At 43.2% G+C, this 24,690-nt stretch overlaps 1 protein-coding gene across 1 annotated transcript; it reads right to left on the bottom strand.

The window, feature by feature from the left end:
* Positions 1-3,643: 3,643 nt before the first annotated feature.
* Positions 3,644-23,842, bottom strand: LOC121916115 (tubulinyl-Tyr carboxypeptidase 1-like). Its single transcript, XM_042440921.1, has 8 exons — positions 23,658-23,842; positions 22,296-22,647; positions 15,954-16,042; positions 15,025-15,081; positions 13,267-13,341; positions 9,749-10,130; positions 7,939-8,051; positions 3,644-7,045 (listed from the first exon to the last, which is right to left on the bottom strand). Exons 2-8 carry the CDS (start codon positions 22,575-22,577, stop codon positions 6,973-6,975), a joined length of 1,071 nt encoding a protein of 356 aa, XP_042296855.1. The 5' UTR covers positions 22,578-22,647; positions 23,658-23,842; the 3' UTR covers positions 3,644-6,972.
* Between the last annotated feature and the right edge of the window lie 848 nt (positions 23,843-24,690).

The following is a 24,690-nucleotide window of genomic DNA, read 5'->3' as shown; positions in this document are numbered from 1 at the left end:
AGGGGCTCTGCCCCACAGAGCTCACAGGCACTGACATTTATTTTAGCCAGTAATCGGCACACCATTATATGTATATTATTTGTAATTGCTTCAATTACAAAACAAAAAATAATTTTTTGCCCAGCTCTTTTGTTACTTTCAATATACACAAAAGGTAATAAATCTTTAAAAAACAGAAAGTTGATATCTTTTTTGCTGATAGCAGCTCATCTAGAAGTGGCTAATAATCAGAAAACAGGTCTTGTATCCCTGGATAGCTGGTGGAAAAGAGTTTGGAATCAATGGCTTATGGAGAAATTAACGTATAATATGAAATATAACTCAAAACAAAATCAAAGACATGTTCAGGAAAAATGGTCTCTTATAGATTACATTAATACAAATTTTACATCTGTTTCTCCTCCATCTAGCCACTGTTCTTTATGGTCAGATTTATTTTAAACGAATTGAATTGTGTAAAATTTTAATAAGGAAAGTTTTTAACGACATGAAACTTTTTTATACCATTCTTTTATGATTGCAAGATTTTGTATTTTGTATTATGAATAAAGTATTTTAAAAAAATATGTATAGGATTATAGATAAACAAGACATGCTTTGTTAAGAATTCCCTGAGGGGCCTAGCTGACCTAACTTCTGGCCTACTGACAGGGCAGGAATGACATTCAGTGACAAGGAATTGAGTCACAAATTCCTTGCATATATCTTAAGAGAGAAGGCAAATGTAAAGGTAGTGATTCCAGCGTTTTAACACTTTAAGGAAGACTTTGAATCGTATTTTAGGGAAACCAAGATTGCCCAGGGTTCAAGAAGACACTAATAACGACTGACAAGTTTCCTCATTACTGTACATTTTTTTCTAGTTCACGGCTACCCACGCACCCAAAGATCCGTTTCAGGAGCTCTGCAGCATGCAGAGATTTTTTTGTCAAGACAAGGTTGTGTTCCCTGAAGGCAAAAAGTTTGCTAACCTTTACTTTTAAGCCAATATTTAACTCCCTTCAGTGAGGACTGTCTACAGGGACATTCACAGACAGATTTCATGCTAAAGAACACAGATATAAACTAAGCTTCTAAAGAGATGTATAGAGAATGTAAACGGATGTCATGTAACCAGCCTGTCACTTGACTTCAGAGTTTGGAGTCCAGCTAGGCTTTTTAGCCAAAATGGTTGCAGTACATCACTTGTAAAGCAGCTCTGTATATACTGACACAGCTATAGAGGAAACTAACTTCAGTCAGCCCGCCATATCCGTGGATTGTTTATCCACAGATTCAGCCATTCAAGGTTTGAAAATATTCCAAAAAGCAAATCTTGATTTTGCTATTTCATGTAAGGGACATCTTTCCCAGCAGACAGGGTCCTAACCTCCTGTATTCTGGGTTTAGCTCCTCTGCCCAGCCTGTTTAAGGCCAGGGATCAGTGAGGAAACTGGCCAGAAGTCATGGAAACTTCCCTTCTCAGAATCCCTGCTCAGCCCACTGGGGCCAGAGTTCAGAGGACAGGCCAGCCAAAAGCCATGGCAAGGGATTTCTCTGCATCACCTCTGCACAGCCTGAAACTGGGCCAAGGTCAGAGAGACAAGCCAGCCAGAAGACACAGGAGAAGGGTGAGTACCAGGGGCCCTCTCTTTCCAGCTACCAAATAACCTTTGCCAGATCTAATGTCCTTGCTCAGGGCAGGCATTGCCATGAGGCCTCTGCCATGGCCATTGCAGGCACTATGACTAGCATAAGGTTTAGGACTCCACCAGGAGGGCAGATGGGGGCATAAACCCTTGGTCTCCCCCTTCCTTCCTATCTCTGGCCCCAATGGCACCCAGGACCCCAACAGGTGTGGGGGATCCTTTCGCAGACTGGGAAACCCATGGTGGTGTTGCCAGGGCTCCTGCACATTCCTTTTGAATTTTTATAATGAGATGGTGTGTGAGGAGGTAGAGGACTCTGTGTTGTATAGCCGCTTCTGTCCTTCCCCTCCCCCCAGTTCTTTATCAGCCTCTACATATCCATGTTGGGAGTGTTGCAGGGGCAAGAGGAGTCCTGTGGGAAATAGTTGGGGCAATATGGGATGTTTCTGGGTGGAAATCTATGCTCCATCTGCCAGGATCTCTGACATTATTGTGCTTGTTTGGGGCTCAACTCAGAAACCTCCAAAATCCTATGGCCTTTTGGGGTCATAAAAACAAAAGTAATTTCCAAGCTCTGGTTCTGGGGTAGCAGCAGCAATTAAGAAACTGAAATACTAATGCATGTGGGGGGGGGGGGGGGGGAGAGAATGTTTATTTTTTCCTAGAGAGTGCACTGAGGCAATGTAACTTTCTGTTGCAGTTACACTATCAAATGACTATCTCCTTTGTTCCTCCATAAGATGAAGGAGAAAGGTTTCACTGTCTGCCATGTATGAGTCGCTTCCATAGGTCTGTTTTTAGTACCAAGAATTTATTGTTCTTTCAAAATCCTTTTCAGAAAGGATTCCAAATTAAAGCATAAATTCAGACACTCAAGCCAAGTATGCTAGTAACTAAGGCAGGACAAGTTTCACACCATCATCCACATTTGTTGGCTTCTTTCACTTCTGACTAGTGTTGGGGTAATCTTATCAACTTTACTTTCTTCTGAATTTGGATTTTTTAAAAAAGCTCATTATTTTGGAAATAGGAAGACATTTGCAATGTTTGCCAAATGCCTACTTCCAATATGCGATACCCACAAAATCAGTCTGAATTGCTCCTTTATATTATTTTTGCGTGCAAAAGGATTGGGCATACTTTGTACATATCATGAGACCATAATAACTCGGTAAATTGGAAGGCAGTATAAAAACACAGCTGGAAGTATGCAAGACCAGAGCAGGGCAGTTGATGATCAGGAATCTTGGAGGTCTCATTCTTGGGGTTTCCGTAAATTGACCAAAACCAATGGATTCAAATTACAATGTAGGAGATACAGTATAGATTGACTATATATTAGGACAAACTATGTAACACATTGGATTGTTGTTCCTACCGGACAGTAAAAACAGTGGAACAACTAGCTCAGAAAGTGGTAGACTCACCTATGTTGAGAATTTAGTATTATTTTTTAAATTATAGCCATTTCTCATGGCTATGTTAACTGTGGATCCCTTCCTGCACTGGATTAGACTATATTACTCTTGGGATCCCTTGCAGATCTCAATAGCTAATGTTTAAATATCAAGAACTCACTCATGTGGAGGGATATTCAAACACTGGAGCTGCTGACCATGTAGCTTGGTTCTCCAATTAATCTTTAGTACTTATTGCTGCACAATTTCCATCATTTTGACATAAAGTGCAGTATAAAATACCTGCTGTTTTTATCATGTTTAGATCATTACATGTGTGAGGTGTTTGGGTTGAAACTCAGCTCCAAGGTATTCAGTCTCTGAAGCAGTACAGACAAAGAGCGGAAGGGGACACTGTCTGACAAAGACTATTCTTCCTAGTTAGTAGTTCTGTGGGACAGATCTACATTATTCGTTTTACTTTTATCATCACAACTATTCAAGGGGGACCTGCCACATCTATGTCAAGACACTGTAAAACAGAACAAACTCCCAGAATTCCATAGCATTGAGCCATGGCAATTACAGTGTCAAACAGGATTATTTCTAGTGTATGGATGTAGTCTGTATGGCTGAAACAGAAGTGGTGTACTATGGCCCTTTGGATGAGGTTGCATCATCCATTTACTATGCTAGTTTGAGCCAGTGGAAGTTGAGTCCAACAATATATGGAGAGACACAAGTTCCCCACCCCTGAAGCATCATTAACAGATGTTTTGCCAATAGCAGGGCATAGGGAGTATCTCTAAAGAGATGCTATGAAACCTAGGCATTCAGTATAGACTGTTGTTTCTTCCTGGAAGACCCTTTAAAATATTTCTCCTACACACCTTTTCATTACAGTAAATATATGTGAGTCCTCATCAGAACTGCCAGATACAATTTTCTTCTGAATCTTTCCCAGTATGCCAAGTTCTCTGTGCTTATAGCTGAACCCCAAGACAGAAAGGCAGAGACTGCTACATGCTTGGCAAAGGAACACATGTTCCAATTAGGTTTTATGTTTACTTTCACATTAACTGTGGTTCACCACCAGCAAAAACAAAAAAGAGTAGGCTGCTTCACAATGGCATTTCTTAGAGAGAAATTATAATGGGAGTTACTGGTTCATTTCAAGGGCTCAGCTAAATGAATTTGATACCATCTTTACATGTAATCCTGGAACTTGGCTCAATTTTTCAAGATCAAAAGGAACACTGAAACATAAGGTTTCTTTCAGCTGCTAACAGATCATGGCCTGGTAATAAATATTAACCAGCTTCTGTTCTACTCCTTCCCCGTCACCCATTTTCCTGTGTAGATAGATTTAGCCAGTAGTTAAGCTAGAAAAACAGAAACAATGGCAACTGAATAAGAGCAGGGTCTTTTACTCTCTTAAGACACTTCACAGAAGTGATTGCTGATGGATGAGTACGGGCTCGATTTGCAGTAGAATTTTCACTATTTATTATCTAAAAATCAGGTTCACTGTAAACTACAAAAAGAATAGCCATCTTTAAATATAAATATGATCCCGTCATAGTTAAAAGTGTTTTTTCTTAGTTGTAGAGAAACAAAAAAGAACTAGCCACAAGCATGTTGAACAGTGCCCTAAACAATGCTAATAGTTTGTGGACATACATGACACATTTGCATCTGGCTCATAAGTGTCCAGACACTTTCTGTAGCATACATTTTTCAGTTGTAGCCTTCCCCCACCCTCCCTCCACTTGATGTTAGCATATTGTAAATCTCACCTTTTCAGCAAGACAGGACTGGAAACTCACATCACATTGTTTCATATCCACTCCCCCAATATACACAAAAATGCAATACTAATCAACAACAATACTCCCAGCTTTCACAACCAGAGAGACACCACAACACATAATTTCTGGAAGTGTTTACTCCATGGCTGCTCACTAGCTGAGAGGAAGACCAGCATTATCCTGGTATGAAAAGAGTCAAATTTAAAGAACATGAAAAAGGATGGCTGATTGTGGAGGTTGGGGAAGAATAGAAAAGTGAAAGAAAGCAATCACATTTCCTGTGATTATTGAAATGCTGCAGCCTGAGCTGGCCATGCTGAACAGAACAGGGAAAGAAGACACTAGAAAGCATTTTAGTTTCTCTAGTCTAGAATATCTTCTGTACATAATACATGAGCCCTTGATAGATCCTCAATTCTTTTAGCATTGAGACAGTGAGATAAGCAACTGGGATGGGGGAAGTCTGCCATATCTTATAGAACTTACTCAGGTTGACTGTTTACCACCTTCCTTGTCAAAAAACAGGCTTCTTTTAAGACTGGTCAGACTAACCCATCCCACCTTTTAGTTTTGTTCTTTATTAAACTAGATTAACCTCTGTTGAACACTCTGTCTCCTTCAACTATTGCAAAACAGCAAGAGTTGCTTGAAACAGTGTAGGGTCCTATCCTCACTATCTTCTGTAAAGAAGCCCCCAATTTATGTAATTTCACTTACAGCTACTTCTGTTCAACCAGTTTGATAATAAAGGGATGTGAACTGAGGCTTGAGATAGGACTGTGAAGTATCCAGGCTTGAGCAGGCTTCGATTAAAACCAGCTACCATGTTTAATTATCAAAATGTTGAGTTGTGGTTTTAAGTCAGAAGGTATAAAGTCATTCACTATTGAAATATAAAGGACAAAAAGAAAGGCAACTCAAGACTTTGGTCCAGACTAGATGAAGAAAACCTTGCACATGTTAGTGTTACACAAGTCAGGAAGATAGGAAAAAGAAGAAATAGACAAGGGGAGCACAAAGAGTAATAGATCCAACCCTGAATGTAATGTGACCCCCAGTCCCCTTCATACATCAATATCCAGATACTGTTAAAAGCCCTAAAAAACCTCAATATGTGATCTTCATATAGTAAGAACAAATACACACCTTGATAAGGGGACAGAGCAAGGTTTCTGCTGTTAGAAATAGTAAGACATCTTTTTTCCCCCATCAAGAGGCAGAAATACTCATGGAATCTAATCAGAGGGATCTGCTTTTTCTCCCCCCCAATTCCCTGCCACTTAAAGGCTAGAACATTTTATCAACACACTCATTGCCAGAACAGCACCAAAAAGTAATGATACAGAAATCTGGTCTCCAACCAATCCTCCTGCATGCATTGTGATGGGCAACTGCCATTACTAGACAATTAAGCTATCACTATTTTTCTGTTGACTTCTCAGGCATCACCTGAGTTGCCTCTTTCAAAGATTCATTTCCTGGAGATTAAGTTGGTTGGCTTGCTGATGGAGCAGGTTTTCATCATACAAGGCACACCACCATTTGAAAGAGAAGCACACCCATCAAGTCAGTGATTCTGAGGGCATATGTGAAGATACAGTTGTCCCCCACCCAATCCTGGTATAAAATACTAAAATTGTCAGATAGTAAAAATTCAGACATTCTTCCACAAGGATTAGCATTTGTTTTGTTCCCAGCTGCACTTTGCCTGTTTCTGGGACCTCCATACTAACTTCATTCTTTCAGAAAAAGGAGACAAAGTTCCAGTAAGGGGCTAGAAAAAGTTAAAAGCATTCCAGCAATACCATGGACCAGTAGGCTGCTGGATAGTAGCTTTCTATCAGTACTGTTTTAGCACATAACCCCTAATTTAAGACTGGCAGGTCTGCTACTTTAAGAGTTTTGTTTAGCCACTCCATTAAAAAAAAATCCCACCATTATGTCAAACAAGTAAATGCCCTGTATGCTGCAGACTAAGGCTCCAGAGACAACAATGCAGGAAGAAAATGGAGAAGAAAACACACACACACATCCAAGACTTTGTGCCCACTGTGCTTCCACTTTCTGCACTGAACATCCTGCCACCAGAACTGGTTCAAAGGCTGCCCAGGGAGTGATCCACAATTGGCAGGAGACTCTTTACACTCTGATTTGGTAACCATTCAGATCTGGCATGGCTTTGGGCTCTGTAGGTTTCTTCTCTCCAGATGGTCTAATAAAATGGGGAAAAAATAGAAAACATAGGTGAGAGGGAGCATCCTTATTGAAGACCTGTCTCTTAAGAGGAGGTCCTCAGTATGGGGAGGCATTTCCTCCTTTCTTTCAGTATCATACACAGTGATATCAAACTTAGGTTGCCCTTATAGGCCTCTCCTAGGCTTCTGGTTGGTCTCTGGGGAACAGAATGCTGATCTACATAGATCTTTAGTCTGATCCAGAATGACCCTTTTTAATGTTCTTATAATGCTGGTGTGGATCTGGGGCCAACTAACCATCATAAGTGCTCTTCGAAGAAAAGTTCTCGATAGAACCCAGAGAGAGGTCCACCCCTAAGTCTAGACTGGAGTTACAATCATAATTGCCTGTTAGGCCAACATCAGTCCCTTTCCTGACTCCCAATACCTGTTTCTCACTTTGTGTCAGGCCTTAGGAAAGGCTGGAAGCAGAGCCAAAATTTTCCCACATCTGAGTTTCCTCACAACCCACTATTAAGATGGACATGCTGAAGTTATTCTCTCACACAGGAGAAGGAAGGCTTTGCTGACTTCCATGACTGGTGGGTGGGGGAAGCCATAATCCATATGCAACATTTAAGCTTAAATCCTATTTTTAATTTTAACCAGAATAACCCACTGAATCAATGGACATTTCGAAACTCAACATCTATATAAATTCCAATGATTCAATAGGTTTACTCTAGCTTGGTTTTAGGGAAGAAGCAAGAAAGAGTTGTGTACTCAAAAGATGCAAGCATAAGCATGTAACATATGCTGCAAAGACCAAACTATGCACTGTATATAAATGCTTAAATTAATGTATGTGGGGGGCAAAAATCCCACATAAAAACTGTTCATCTGTGCAGAACAAATGGCTTTGTGTGCTCACCGCCTCTCTGTCCGACTGTTCCGACGATGTGGACTGGATTGGCTTCGCTGTGGGGATGATACATCCTTTTTCCTATCCTTGGTGGGTGATGGTGGCCCTGTTCCTTTGCTGATCTAGAAGGAGAAGGAAAATGACAGTGAACCGTGCAAGTCATTTGCTGCTGGGGGAAAATGCAGTAAGAAAGGAGGAAGATATGAGTATTAGAATGCAGTAAGTAGGAAGGATGTCACAAGCACTAGTACCTAGCATTTGTACAGCTATTTTAGAATGTTCACAACATTACACAAATACATTACATATCTGTCTTTACAAGAAACCTGTAATGTACACCAGAATTATTTCCATATTATAGGGTTAGGGGATTAAGGTTAAGCACATCTAAGGCTACTGAGCAAGCATAGTTAAGGAGCAGATGAGAGAAGGTGAAATGTGATTTGATCAAGCAATATCTTGGTTCACATTCCTGATCATTTTGCTCCCCTCCCTCCTTCCAACTGTCATCTTCTGGCCTGGGAGGGAGCAAAAGGATAGGCCCAACGCCATCGGGCCCGGCCTCGATTAAGAAAAAGAGCCCTCTCTCCAGTCCATCTGCCTTGGTCCAGGCCTCAGAGGGAGAGAAGAATGCTGGACCTGATCCCCTCCCCCCCCATTCCCTTCTCCTTTTCTGTCGTGTCTTTTTAGATTGTAAGCCCGAGGGCAGGGAACTGTCTGTTATCCTCTGTTGTAAACCGCCCAGATTACCAGTGATTGGGCAGCATATAAATAAATCCTATTATTATTATTATCTCTGATGAATGCTGGATGTTTTCTATCACAGTGTATTTACTTATTTGCATCACACACTGTCCAAATTTCTTCCCACACTAGCAGTTGGGTGGAACTAAGATGATGTTGGAAGTTCCTGGTAACTCCATGATTCTGCTTCCCATACTTACATATGCATAGATCCCAGTGAGATAGATCTATAGAAGCAAGATGCTTCTAGTGCTTCTACTCTGGTAAAATACAATATATACATGCAAAAACCCAAATCTAAGATGTGGACCAATGGAGGATTCCTGACTGATTCCTCCTGACACAGCAGTCTCTTTTAGGACTTCGTAATGGAGGACAGAAAATAAATTTCACAATTGCACATCTGAAGATGCCAGCCACAAATGCTGGCAAAATGTCAGGAAGAAACTCTAGAACATGGCCACATAGCCCGAAAAACCCACAAAAAACTATGGATGCCAGCCATGAAAGCCTTTGACTTCGCACATGGAAATAAATGGATTGGGCCAGACAATTGGGAGCATTTGGCTTTAAGGAAGGGTCAGGGAGCATGTAACTTTCCAGATATCCTGAAAAACCCACCAAAAACAACAACTATTTCCAGATAGTGCTGGACTGCACTTTCATGTTCCCTCTTTCTTTGCTACATTAGCCATTACTAATGGGGATTGCAGTCTAAAAACACCTGGGTGACTCCATGCTCCTTATCCATGGTTTGAGGCTTAAGAAGCTTGAGGGAGATCATGCAGCCTGGAGATCACACACAGTCCTCCCAAAATGATTTTTGCAACTTCTGGGCTTCTTCCATGCCACTCTGGAATGGAATTTTGAAAGCATGCAGGAGTGCTGGCTCATCTTTTCAATTAGTAAAAAATCCTTTGTGCATCTTTTATAGAGATGGACTTTTAGCCATTTATGGTTTCACACCCCCCCCCCCAGTGGGTCTCAGGGATGTGAATCTGGCCTGCAGATTACTAGACCTTGTCTACCTCTGCTGTAAGCACACAAGATCTCTTGGCTCCTCCAGCTATCTCACCTTTAGTCTCAAGTCACGGGAATGCCTCTCCAGCTCCTTGCGAAATTCCTCATGGCCCAGCTTCTCCACATCCAAGATGGAGTGCTTCCACTCAATCTGCTCTACGCTGTGTGGATCATGAGACACATACTGGCCAAGTTTCACCTTTTTCAGGGTGTGCCAGCAGTGCCGATATGCCTCCTCATAGTCAAAGATAAGTTCACTCAGGGTGCGGAAGGTTGGTGCCTTGTACATGAGATCCTCACGCCGACTAATGCCCAGTGCCCCATAGCGCCCCCCAAAGTTCACCCCCAGCACAATATGGCGGAAGTAGTTCCCTGAGAAGTAGGTTTTGAAGCTGATGGGAAAACGCTCCAGTGTTGGCATGTTGTTGGTGAGGTAACTGTTAATGGCAAAGTATTTAGGAAATTTGTAATGAAGCAAAGATGAACTTAATAAACGCTTCTCTATATCTCCCAGAATATCTTAGCCTGGTTATTTAGATTCAGATTGTAGGTCTAGGTAGATCTAGATACTGCATGACATTTACTTCACCTGAAGCTGCAAGTCAGCAAAAAAAAAACTTAGACAGGGACTTTCCTGTCTAAGCAGCTACATTTAATCGTGTATTTGGCAGTGATCTTGAGCATCAAATTCTCATTTGCTACAAGGCCATTGGGTTCTCTATACCAGTCTTAGGGGTATAGCTTGTTGGAATCTGCAAGTCAGCTTTTTCTCTGGCTCCATCTATGTAATATACTTCCTTGCATAAACAACTCTCTATAGCCCTGCCTTCATGGTCTTTTCCTACTTTGCCACTTTCCATCCTTGATGATGGACAGATGGACACACACACTCACTCTGATTATTAATGTATAGCACACAGCCATCTAAATATTTTTTTAAGTACCAAATGCTGTTCACTTGTGTTAAATTTGGCATCTTTAAGATACATTTTCTTTTTCTACACATAGTGGGAGAATATGACAACATATTTTCTCAAGAATCTAAAGTAGGAATAAGGCTTTTGCCCACACATGCAATTCCATCATACAAAGTATCAAACAATTCAGAAATCTTCAGCTGGCATAGTTTTTGCATTTCATCAATATCAAGCAACTCTGGTTAACAGCTTCAGAACATAGGATATTAAACAAACTTTCCACCATATTTTCATAGCCTGGCTTGTTTTGAAATGGTTAACCATCGTTCCCTTGTTTGGACAAAAACAAAGCAATAATACGGTAGTTAACTGAAGATTTCATGGTTAGTTTCCAGTTTATCCAGCTGGAGAAGAAAACCAGATGCATGGAGAAAAGACTAATTTGTATCTCAACTTGATAAGCTATAATTATCCAAAAATGGTCTATGGTCTGGTAGAAACCAAACCAAACCATTCAGACATGGACTCAGATATGCAATTATGGCTGTTCATTTAAGCTTAATCTTAGTGACCCTACATTAAATCATATGAACATAAGATGTTGCCTTATACAGAATCAGACCATGAGTCCATCTAGCCTAGTACTGTCAACTCTTAATGGCAGCAGTTGTCTTTCCTAGAACTACTTGAAGATGCCTCACCCATCTAATTACTGACCAGGCCTAACCATGCTTAGGTTCCAAAATCAAATGAGTTTGGGATGGAATGGTGGTAAATGGTGGACAGGTTCTGTGGTGAGACGAGCATGCCACATAGCAGTACCTTTCACAGAGATCTGTTGTTGTGTGCCTTCAAGTCATGTCTGACTTATGGTGACCCTGTCATGAGATTTTCTTGGCAAGGTTGTTCAAAGAGGGTTTGTCATTGCTCTCTTGTGAGGCTGAGAGTGTATGATCTGCCCAAGGTCACTCAGAGGTGACCCCCTAAGGGGTGGCCTGCAACTGCCTCTCTCTTTGCTGGATCTGGGCTGTGGCAATTGCATGATGCAGCCCTGATCTGGCCTTTCCATGGCACAAAAAGGAGCCGCAAAAAAGTGCAGCTTTTCAGTGCTCCTTAGGAGTGCTGCGACGGTGTCCACTATGCAATGGGGGTGCGGCATCATGCCGGCCTGGGGGCAGTTGGGTCATACATAGTGTGAATGCCATATCCCAACTCCACCCCCAGGCCAACTTTTATTGCCTGTCTGCACAGCCCCCCAATGGGTTTCCATGGCTGAGCAGGGATTTGAACCCTGGTATCTAGATGTACAGTTCAATGCTCAAACCACCACACCAGACAGCCAGGCCCATATAACCGAATTTGAAGGGTCCTTCTTCAAAACCAGCTCTCACAAATGAGGTCTCTGATGACAATATAGCAGCACAGGCCATCTCCCAAGCCACCCTACCCATAAGGTCTGTGTCTAAGGCCCACTCACACATTTGTAGTAGAGATCTTCCAGGGAAAGGGGTCTGTAATATGCTGGTCATAGTAATCTGCTATTTGAGGCATTTATCATATTTTTCTTAATAGATGGTCTGACTGTGACATCAACTGTAAAGTGGATTGTAAATACTGACAAATCATAGCATGCCATGTGAAACTTCTTTGCGAGATGTACCAGTTTACATGAAGCATTTCATGTAAATCAGTACACAAATGGGCTAATTATCAATATTTCAAGCTCTAGGATAGAACTCGTTTTCCAAAGATTTGAAAACTAATTTATGAGGAAATGGTGCAATATAACATATATATATATATTTCAATTCTTTCCAGATTTAATAACTGGAATTTACTTTTCAATCACTAACGGGAAAAACTAAAACTACAAGAAATTCAGCACTGCAACTTCACATAAAACAAATGTCCTGCTACCCCAACCCACAATAATCTGGGGCCCTTGCACACAACACAATTATAATGATTCTACTTTAAGTGCCATGATTCCATCCTAGGGGATCCTGGGATTGGCAGTTTAGGGAGGGGTGCTTAGAATTTTCAGACAGCTCTAGTGCCTCACCAAACTACAAACCCCAGAATTCCATAGGATATAGCCAAAGCAAGTGAACTGGAATCATGGCACTACAATTGTGTAGTGTGAAAGGGTGTTTCTAGACTATTAGAAGAGGACAAAGTGAAAACATCATGCATAAAAAGATGCTACCACTTTATCTCATGTCTTATGATTGGACAAAGAGAGAGAGAGAGAGAGAAGCAAAATAATGTCTACCCAAATGCATTTTGCTTACAGTGTAACAGCACAGGATAAATTGTTATTTGTTGCTGTGTGTCTTCAAGTCATTTCCAATTTAAGGCAATCCTAAAGCAAGCTTATCATGGGGCTTTCTTTGGAAATTTCTTCAGAGGGGTGATGCTATTGCCATCCCCTGAAGCTGAGAGTGTGTGACCTGCCCAAGGTCACCCAGTGGGTTTCTGTGGCTGAGCGGGGATTTAAATCCTGCTTTCAAGAGACATAGTCCAATGCTCAAACCACTAAACCACACTGGCTTTTACAGAATAAATGCTACAGTACTAGAGTTGTAATGTTGACACTATTTTGTTTCAACCAGAATGCACACAGTCTTCTGGGGTGGGTGGGTGGGTGGAAGGATACAGTCCAAGGATCACAGCCTCTAGACATTTGATTGGCAGGGCCTCTTTTGTCATTTCTTTGGCCAGATCCATCAGCCTATAGGGTGACAGAAGAGAGAGAATTAAGGCAAAACACCAAACACCATTTAAAAAAAACTTGTGACAAAACAACAGAGAATGAATGGGCTGGGGGAGATGAAATGTGGGAGGGAAAAAATGCCTGGTTACACAAAGAAAGAGGAAGTCAACAGTTAAAAAACAGTTATTCATCACATCCTTCTCCCTCATTCACTGCTGACACCAAATTTCCTTTGAATGAGTCAGAAGCAATCCATCTTCCAAGATGGACAACAACCTCAAAATATATTTGGAATATAGCTGGCTCTCCACATTTGCAGCTTTGACTTTTTGCGGATTTGATTTATATGTCTCTCTAGGAATCTCTAGATCCTCCAGCATAACTCTATGACCAACCTTCACCAGAAGTTGCACTGGAGGACATACAGATTCCTAGAGAGAACCTCCAGCAATTTTTTTCAGCCTCTATTGGATGTTGACCATAGAGTTGCACTCTGGAGGACCTAGAGATTCCTAGAGAGGTGTTTTCCCAGGTTAAAAAAAGTGTTGTTTTATTTGTGTTTTTTCCACTTTTGTGGAGGTCCTGCATCCCTAATCCCAGCAAATGTAGAGGGCTCATTGTAATTTTTTATTACAGACAGAATAATGATGCTCCTCCAATCTGCTTCATGACACCTTATGTCAGAACACCAAGCATAATGTGGTCCTGCAACAAGCCTGCTTCATAGATGACATGTGCAATCAGGAAACGTGTACCTCCATCCACACCTCGGGAACATTACTTGTTTTAGACTATAATTCCCAGAATCCTCCAGCCAGTGTGGTAATTGTTAACTGATGTCAAATCAACTTTTACTTATGGCAACTCCGTGAATGAGAGACATCCAAGTCATCCTATTATCAACAGCCCTGCTCAGGTACTGCAGATTAAAGTGCTGTGGCTTCCTTGACTGAGTCTGTCCATCTGGAATACAATCTTCCTCTTTTCCTACTGCCTTCTACCTTAGCAAGCATTATTATCTTTTCTAGTGAATCATGTCTTCTCATGATATGTTCAAAGTATGACAGTCTCAGTTTAGTCATCTTGGCTTCTAGGAAGAGTTCAGGGTTGATTTACTCTAAGACCCATTTATTTGCCTTTTTAGCAGTACACAATAGCTGTAGAACTCTTCTCCAGCATCATATTTTAAATGAGTTGATAATTGGATAATTCTCTTTAGTATTCAATGATATATCTATAGTAGCTAGGGAATTCAGAGACTGTAGCCCAAATAAGGTGTTTACCTAAGCTCTGCCTCCATCTATATTTACTATATTAGAAAGACATCAAAAACAACCAAGTTTGCAGAGATGTCAGACAATATGGGTTCAGATCCCTAAGTTGATATTTCACCAGCTGTTAGGTATAGTGTTGCTGGTGCTGTGTAATTTCCTGAACACTTGGAAGAAAATCACATTCTTTTAATTGAGCAAGAAGTCATAGCTCTGAGCAGCTGCATCTGAGCTCCACACTGGAGTTTAGCCTTTGTGTTGAGCTTCCTCAGGGAAGTCAGACATTGGCCAGACTAGGGTGCAGCCTAAACCTGTGGCCAAATTCAGAAGGGGAAGAGCCTGTTGAGAAAGTAACATAAAAAAAAAATAGACAAGAAAAGAAAAAGAGGAGAGTTAGTGAGAAAAAGAGGTCTAGAGCAACAGAACTCACCCAGTCAAAGGCCTGCTTTTCTTAATTTCAAAGAACTGTGTCCCAGTATGATTGTATCTGGGATTAAGGAGTTAAGACCCACACAGTTTGGGAAAGCATGGTTGCCTGTGAGCAGGAGATTTCATTCCCTCCACCCCCGAGGTTGGTGCCTTTTAGCTTAGGTCTATGATATCAAAGAAATCAGTCGCTACACTGACAAGACAAAACAAAGAACTGGCAGCATAAAAAGACATTGAAAGTGAAATGGTGCTCTTAGGACCACATTAGAGGAGGCTCTGAATGTGTCATCAAAAACAAGTCAAGATTTGAGTGTGTGTGTTCAGTTTAATAGCAATTGCAACCCTCATTTGCATCAGGACTGCACTGCAAGGGAAAACGTACTTTCCATTAGAGCTGTAGTCCTTAAAAATTATTTTCCCAAACTCTGGATTTCACTGTTTCCTCCGCAGCTGTGATTGTTAGAAAAATCCTCCCTCCCTGCCTCTGTTAGTGCTAACTGCAGTTATAGGCACCAACAGCTGGCATCCAAGAGAGCCAAGTGCACTGAACAACTAAATGCTAAGCCAGTTATCCTAAGCAAAGTTAGCCAGGACCTTTCCTACTGTCCCTGAACTTCCTAAATGAATCATGATGTGTTAACAAGCAAAATGTTTTTTGAAAACTGTATTCCTGGTAACAGAGACAGGGCAGCTTGCAATGTACTTTTACTTGCTTACATAGAAGATGTCAGGATGCCAAGAGAACAAATGAAAGGAAACTAGTAGGGCAGCAAAACCACAGGCAGCAAGGAACAGCAGTTTCCTCAGAGAGGGAGTTTTATTTGTCAGTTGGGCTAGAGTACCAAGCAGTCAGAAATTTTCTCAAGTAAGGGAAGCTGCCTTGTTTCTTTTTTCATTCCTAGTCAATATGGCAAAACATTGAAAGGATACTGAAGTTCCCTGATGTAGCGCTGTATGGCTTCCAGGCGCTCAGGAATAAGAGTGGACGGCTGGAGCGTAGGCACACTCGGTATAGGAATCTGTATATGGGAGGGAGAGCAAGCAGGAAAGATATGAGATCACCAAAAAGACATCAGCTTACTCACAAGCAACCACACCCAGGCTCAGCACCGAAGGCACAAGAGATCATCACCCCACATAATTATATGAAACAGCTCATTTTTATTGCTGGTCATCTAAGGCTAGTCATCTGCAGAGAGAAGGAGTGACAGAAAGAAAGAAAAGAGTCAATTTACTCTTCCATTTTTAGATAGTTCAGTAGGAAGTCTGATAATTTCAGAAACTCTAGAGAAGAGAATAGAATAGAATAGAATAGAAGAGAAGAGCACTGATAGACAGGCCATGTTGTGAAAGTAGAAAGAGTAAGCTACTTCACAAGGTTATTGTGAAATCAAGTACAGCTGAAGCACATTTTGGATTTTTAAGAAGTGGCTTGTCCATGGTGACAGTAAGTGTCAAAAAAAAGAAAGAAAGAAAGAAAGAAAGAAGGTTAAAAATTTCCAGATTTTTTTTTAAAAAAACAATTTCCCCAAAGTCTGCAAAAAAATTTTCAGTGAGAAAGAAATAACCTTACAAAAAACAACTACTAAATATGGCTGGAAGGGGAAATTAATAGATTTATCTACCCTTTGCAACAAGTAGATGTGTGAAAAGGACTGGAGTTCCTTGTAAGTAAATAACCTGTTTGCTAGCCAACAGTGCACAAGTCCTACTTATTACTACCAATTTCTGTAGAAGGCATTAGAGCATTTTCATAATAGAATCATAGAGATGGAAGAGATCTCAAGGGCCATCCATCCCAATCCCCTTTCATGCTGGAACACAGTATCAAAGCACTTCTGACAGATGGCCACCCAGCCGCTGTTTAATAAAAGGAAACTCCACCACACTCTGAGGGAGTGAACTCCTCTGTCAAACAGTTCTTACAGTTAGGAAGTTGTTCCTAATGTAGAAATAGAATGTTTTTTCCTGTAGCTTGAACCCATTGCTCAGGTCCTATTTTCTGGAGCTATAGAAGACAAATTTGTTCTATGTTCAGTATGACATCCTTCAAATATTTAAACAGGGTATCATCTCACCTCTTAACCTTCTCTTTTCCAGCTAAACATACCCAGCTTCCTAGGTCACTCCTCATAGGACATGGCTTCCAAACCCTTCACCATTTTAGTCACCCTCTGGACACACCCCAGCTAGTCAACATCTTTTTTGAATTGTTTGCCCAGAAATGGACACAGTTTTCCAGGTGAGGCCTGACCAAAGCAGAATAGAGTACTATCACTTCCCTCGATCTACACCAGGGGTCGGCAACCTCCGGCCGGCCCCTGCCTGCCCCTGCTGCCGCCGCCACCGATTGCGGCTTTTTGCCGCTCCCGGGCACCGCCATTTTGTTTTTCAAAATGGCAGTATTGCGTACCTTCCCTGAGGTCGCGCGAGACTCCACCGCCATTTAGAAAAACAAATGGCGGCGGCCTAGAGGCGAAGTCTCGCACGACCACAAGAAAGGTTGCGCGAGACTTCGCCGCCATTGTGGCGGCCTCTGGGAGGCCGCTGCGCCGCCGGAGCCCTCGATAGGGCTCCACAGTGGCAGTGGGCCTTGGGAGCCTTTGCCTTCGCTGGGCCCTCCAAGAGGGCTCGCGCCACAGCAGGCCTCTGGGAGCCGTTGGCCGTTGCGGGGCCCTCCAAGAGGCCCGCTGCCGCTGCCGGAGGCCTTTTGAGGGCCCCAGCGATGGCAAAAGGGCCGCAAAAGAGAGGAGTCCTCCAGCGCTGGGTGGCCCCTACCGGCTTTTTGCCAGAGGAGGCCTCCAGCATCGGCGGCCCCCTCCGCTTTTTGCCGGCCTCTGCGGGGCCTGGGGCCCCATCAGGGGCCGGCAAAGAGAGGGAGGCCTCCAGCGCTGGCGGCCCCGCTGGCTTTTTTGCCAGAGGAGGCCTCCAGCACTGGCGGCCCCCTCCGGCTTTTTTACTGGCCCTAATGGGGCCTGGGCCCCGTCAGGGCCGGCAAAGAGGGGAGGCCTCCAGCACTGGCAGCCCCGCCAGCTTTTTTGCCGGCCTCTGACGGGGCCTGGGCCCCATCAGGCCGGCAAAGAGGAGGAGGCCTGGCCCCCGGAGGGTGGAAGCCCGCCCAGGCATGCAGCCCACCCCCGGAGCGTGAAGCTCCACCCTTGGCATGAGTCCCCGCCCTGGAGGGTGGAAGCTCCACCCCCCGGCTTCAGCCCCCCAGTTGTCTGAGGGACAGCAACCCGGCCCCCGCCTCAAAAAGTGTGCCTAGCCCTGATCTAGACATTATAATTTCATTGATGCAGCCTAGGATTGAATTGGCCTTTTTAGCTGACACATCACACTGTTGACTCAAGTTCAATTTGTGGTCTACTAGGACTTCTAGATCGCGTTCACATATACTGTTTCAAGCCAGGTGTCACCCATCCAAACTGTTGCATTTCTTTTTTTTTTCCTGCCCTAGTCTAGTACCTAACATTTCTCTCTGCTGAAATTCATTTTGTTAGTTTTGGCCTAGCTTTCTAATCTATTAAGATCATTTCAAATTTTGATCCTGTCCTCTGGGGTATCAAAATTCAAAATGACCCTAATAGATTCATTCATCCATTCCTAGTACTGTTGAATGTTGAACTATTCAAGAACCTATGTTGTGTCTGCAGCCAACACCTGCTAAATCACTATGGGTCTGATTATACACAAGCACAGGGACTAGCTCTTAGGTAAAGACAAGAAAAGGAATATGATAGCAGACCTATGCAACTTTTAACAGCTATTCATTAGTCCAGTAAGGATGTATGCAGAAAACAAAAGAGCTGGAACATACTTCCAAAACAAATGGAGATGCAGGCACTTAATGTGTTTTGAATGCTCTCAGGAGAACAGTAATGGAACTGTACAGAAGAGAAGAACCTGGGAAATTCCAGAAAGTTTGGTTTGAAATATCAGTAACAGATTGCTCGAGGTAAGGAACTAAATGACACATCACAATAGAAGCAGAAGCAACTGACATTTAAAGAAAAACATGATGTCCAAATGTTTCTAGCCAACTGGGTTTGTGTGTGTGGACTACTGGCCCTATCTCTGCTGCAGTTACAGTATATATCAGACCTTGGAAAAGTCACTCTTTTACTGCAGCTACCAGAAAGTAGCTGGGGGATTCTGGAATTAGATAAATAACCCTTCTCTCACTTGCTCTTTTGTCTTCTGGAAAAAGTAGGGGTTCTTGCTGTTTTTCTTCCTCATGTGTTGTACTACTGGGGCAAATGCAATAATCCCAGACAATGTAATGTAATGTAAACCACTTAAAGTGTGGAGCATTCTCCTACTGTAACTAGGCCCTCACTTAAGCAATTAGACTGATGAGCAATTTGGTATACACAAACCTGGGCCTGGAGCCCAGACTGAGCTAAGGTTTCCTGCATATTCAGGTCTTCAGTAATTCCCTTAGAGAAAAGAGGGGACAGGGTTCTGTTCCTCTTATCTCTGAAGTAACTGAAAAGCTATATTAATTGTTTTGTTGGGATATTGCCCTACTGTCATTTTTTTCTACTCAAAATATATCAAAGCCCAAGATTTAATTGATCTGAGCAACTGCTAAAAGGAAACACACACACACACACACACACGTGTGTGTGTGTGTGTATTTTCTCTGTGATTGTTCCTGGCTCTATTATTCCTTTCTAAAGGGAATTTGGACAATTAGACTGCTTTGACTATGCAGCAATCCCAGCATGATCAAAAAGAGACCCTGAGTCTGGACTTCTGCAGTCCTGCACTCACTCCCCAAACCACCAAAGTCTTTCAATTTTTTTAAATGCTGAAGAGGACTTTGGGTTAAGTACGAACTGGCAATGAGTGTTCATTACAGGTTATCAGCACAGAGCATACATAACAGAAGGGTGTGATGCTTAGAGCACTACTTGGAAAGCTTACTGTTTTGGCCTGGTTGAGGGCTCCTGGGAGATGTAGTCCAAAAAGTAACTTGCCCAAACTTGGTTTAGAGAAGCCCTGACAGAGATAGTTCTTTGAGAAATCACACAACAGAAGATTTGCAAGTATGGCTCTGTTATTCAGACATTCTCAGAGGCAGAACAGAGAACATCACTTTCAACCACTCCCACACAGCTTTTACAATGCAGACATAACCTCAGTTATAAATCTATACAGTACATGAACTCTTGACACTCAACTAGTTGACTTGCCAGACACCCATATTTGACTCATAGAGCTTGGAACTGGATCTCACCCAGACATGAAACATCTAGAGAACAGAGATTACATCCCAGCTTTAGAACCGTAGAGTTTTGGCAGGTCTAGCATGTTCTCAGCATTCAGATAGCAAAGCACTAAATCCAAAAGCACTGGGGGAAAACAAAGTTTGGCAATAATGCACAAGAACAAAAAATGCAAAACACAAGAGATGTCTTCATGCCCTCCTGCATGGTTTTAGGTTGCAGTACTAACTCTAAAATGTGCTTCTTTTCACTCCATCCATTCTGCTCACTTGTGTCAGAACAAATTTATCCTTTAGACCCATTCTGGGAAGCTATCAATCTCTCCAAGAACATGGAAAAGAAAAGGAAAGTGCAAGGGAAGATGCAGAAGAACTTTTCCCTAGCTGGTAAAGTGGGATAATCTGGCTATATTCCATCATAGTGAGATTCACTAACAAGCCTTTTATTGGATGCAAAGGCTGGCAGAAAGTGTACTAATATTTATGACTAGCAGGCCTAGGAACTCCAATGAACTTAGTCACAGCAGACAAGTGCCTGTCCCATGCCTATCTCCAGTGACCAAGTGCCAAATGCCAAGCCGCATCACGGGGTCATCCAACAGTATCAGTGAAGAGGCTGGAACCTGTTCCCAGCATAATAGGCCAATTTGTAATAGAACTCAAGAATGTTTGTGCCCAACCCAGTGAAAAGATAAGAATGCCAGATCACAAAACTGGGGCTTCTAAGTAAAAGGTATACTTAAGAGCAGTTGACGCAATATGGGCAACCTACCAGCTGCCGTAAGCAATTCATATACAGTGGCTCTGACCATTGCAGCCACACCTTTATAAACTTTCTTTTTCAGGGATTAACAATGTTATGGTTAAAACTGTCAGGATCACAGAGGCTGCAAACTGAAAGGTTTGAGGACAACATATCTGCTTGGTGAAGGCTACATATATAAAGGCTAGCACAGCCAGACAGCTAACAGTTTGCCTTGTACAAGACAACTGTTCACAGGCAGCTTAGGCTATATGGAATGGAGTCCACTCTGCTTTGCCATTTTTTTTTTCTATTTAGTAGCTGATTTCCCATCTGTCTTCCCATCCCCAGAGAATTCCCTCCCATTGCCCACTCAGCTAAGCCATCTGGCATTGCTGTTCACCAGACACAAGCAAGATCTTCTTGCACTACATGAACCATTTGGTTTATTCTATTGTGTTTTTGTTGTTGTTTTGTTTTGCAAATGTCTCCAACAAGGCTGCCTCCATGTTTTGCACAATTTATTATCAGAAATGGTACAGATACACTATGTTGACTACAAAGCAATATGGATGTGAAGAATTACTTCTTTGTGGAAGAGTCTGCCAGCACCACCCACTGTAATTAGTTCTTTAGTATTTTTATACAGAACAAATCAGTGGTATCTAACAACAGACAAAATGAAACCCTTTTCAAGCATGGGTATACAACTCAGATTTCAGTTTCTTCTGAACAACCTCCTTAAACTGAGAGTCTTGCTCCTCTAGATGTACTTCACTACAAGGTTTGATACAAGTTAGCAAGTGCAAGTCTTCTGCAACTCAGTTTCCTTACCCTCCTAAACATTTATTTTACTTTATGTATGTTGAACCTAGGAATACTCATATCACAATGTACACAATTTAACCCTGAACATTCTCATAATCATTTTTGCCACAGCCTACTAAGAGAGCCCCTCTTCTTATGTAAAATAACTATTTCCAGTTAAATGTACCACAAGGTTGGCAAATGTGTGGATCTCCTGATGCAATTGTACATGACCTTCCACTAACCCCAGCCAGCAACAGCTAATAAAGATGGATGATAGGAACTGTAGTCTATCAACATCTGAAGGGCCACACATCCCCCATCTCGATTTCCTCTTTTCCAACTCACTGTTGTAGAGAAGCCCTTGGTTTGTGTCTTTTGGTGTGTCTACTTTGACTCTCAGAGCCCATCCATTCCTCTCAAGCTAGAAAGACAAGGGGAGAGTTCTTGAAATGCAGCAGGGAGTGACATTCCTTCTAACCAAAACCCCTCTCACCTTGGGTAGGTCAGTGGCTCCCCGAATCCTCAGAGCCACTTTTTCTCCTTCAGGGTGGATCTTGGCCACATGTTTCCACATCCTTTCCCAGGTGGCCTGATTGATGGGAAGCCCTCCTCGGTTCACAAAAAAGGGGACACCACCATCTCTGAGATCTTCATCCCCCTCTTCTTCTTGCTCCTCCTCCCTTTGTGCCACCCCATCTCTGGCTTCCAATCTTCTTGGGGTGGCAGCATTGCTGCTGCCAGCATCCACTTTGCCACCTGGCATCCCTGCATCCATCCAATTTCACCCCTGGTTGCTGCTTTATAGCAGAGCAACTCCTCTGCTGCTGGCCAGCTTCTTCAGGTTGCTAGAGACAGAAAAACAAGGCAGCTGAAGACATGGCAGTTAAGAGGGCTGAGGCCCTTTAAGACAAGGCAAGACAGACAATTAGGGTGTGGTTTATGCACACAAGACCCCGGAGACAGAGAGGTTGATATTTTAAACTGAGGAATAGGGTTCGATTCCTGGCCCAGCTATGAAACCCACTGGGTGACCTTGGGCAAGTCACAGGCTCTCAGCCTCGGGGGAAGGCAATGGCAAGCCCCCTGTGAAAGCACTTGCCAAGAAAACCCCATGATAGGGTCGCCATAAGTGAGAAACGACTTGAAAGCACACAACAACAGTAACAACACCACCACCACCCAGGAACCTAAGAGAGGACACTGGAAAGGGTTAAGAAATTGAGACTAGGCAGGTCTCCCTCAAGGATGCAGACAGAGAGCATCCTTGAGGATGGAGATCTACACGCTCTATAGTATATCTGTAACTAACGACTGGTATTGCCAATTGTGTTTTATTTGACACTTTGTCTGTGTATAGGTTTTCCCCCTCACATCATATTTTAATATTGAATTTTTGTCTTTCATAGTATAGAATGTTTTCAGTAACAGTATATCATTAAATTGTGTTTTCAACAATAAAATGTTTGTATGTTGTCACTGTAAAGCGCCATGTATCTGGATGGAGCTATATAAATCAAAAATGATGATGATGGGGATAAAAATAATAATAGTCATAGAATCATAGAGTTGGAAGAGACCCAAAGGGCCATCCATCCAGTCCAACCCCCTGCTATTAATGATGGTAATGATGATGATGACGATGATAGTAGTAGTAAAAGAATCACAGAACCATGAGGCTGGAAGAGACTATAAGGGCCATCCATCCAGTCCAACCCCCTGATGATGATAGTAGTAGTAGTAATAGAACCATCAAGTTGGAAGAGACCACAAGGGCCATCCCGTCTAACCCCCTGCTATTAATAGTAACAACCACCACCTCACTGAGCCCGAAAAGGGGAGGAAAAACCGCACTCACCTAGCAAGGCATGGCCAAGGGTTCAAGCAGCAGCAGCAGCAGCAGCAGCAGCAGCAGGTCCAGGAGAGCATCCCAAGGGCAGGAGGGCGAAAGCAAGGAAGGAAGGAGGGAGGGAAGAGCCAAGCTTGAAGCAGCTCTTCTTTCAGGTGGCTCAGCAGCAGAGGAGGGAGCCAGACAAAAGGAGCAGCAGAGAGGCGCCCTTTCCCTCTTCCTTCCTCCTCCTTTGGGGCTCCCTGCAGCCCTGGCCCTCCTCTGCTGCAAGGCAGGTTTGCTCAGGGAGGGAGTCCCCGAGCCCAGCTGGCAGGAAAGGCGGGAAGCTGCTGCTGCTGCTCTCTGGAGCCCTGAGGTCCTCCTCACTGCAGAGGAGGGCAAGGCACTGCAAAATGTAGGATGGTCAGAGAAAATGGAGGACGGTGGTGGAAACCCTCCCAGAGAGAGACACCCATCCTCAAAATGGAGGACCTTCTCCTGGGCAGAAAGCTGGGATGGAGGGCAGTCCTGGGAAATGAGGACCTAGGGTGCCCCTGCCTGGAGCTGAGGCTCTGCCAAGGCGCCCCAAGGGAGACAGGGGCTTCTTGCCTTGCAGCGCCAGGCGGAGGAGGAGGCGAGGAAGCCCCGGCCGGCAGCCGCACAAAGGCCCTGAGGCTGGCCTGGCCCCCTCCCCAGGCTGCCAGGAGCCAAGCCCTCCCGCGCATGCGTGGCTCTGGGGTAGTTAAAGGGACCGAGGGCGAGGCTTGGGCTGCAGCCACACTGCAGAGATGATACAGTCCAGGATTCCCTTTGGAGCCCGCTTTCACTGCCATGGACCCATTGCTGTGGCATTCTGGGAAAGGCACTTTGTTGGGGCATCTGAGCTCTCTTTCTCGGAGTGCAGCCCTGGGCCCAAGGAAGGTCATAAAACAGCCCCAAATGCGTCTGAGGAAGTAGGCTGAAGCCTAGGGAAGCTCATGTTCCTAATTTCCTTCTTTCATTGACCATCAAAGGGATTGCATACGATCTTTCCACATACTCTATTCCTCAAATGCATCTAAGG

The sequence above is a fragment of the Sceloporus undulatus genome, chromosome 1 (genome assembly GCF_019175285.1).
Source record: "Sceloporus undulatus isolate JIND9_A2432 ecotype Alabama chromosome 1, SceUnd_v1.1, whole genome shotgun sequence".
In the NCBI taxonomy this organism is placed as follows: domain Eukaryota; kingdom Metazoa; phylum Chordata; class Lepidosauria; order Squamata; family Phrynosomatidae; genus Sceloporus; species Sceloporus undulatus.
Note: the sequence above shows the minus strand (reverse complement) of the source record. Positions and strands in the feature narration are given on the sequence as shown.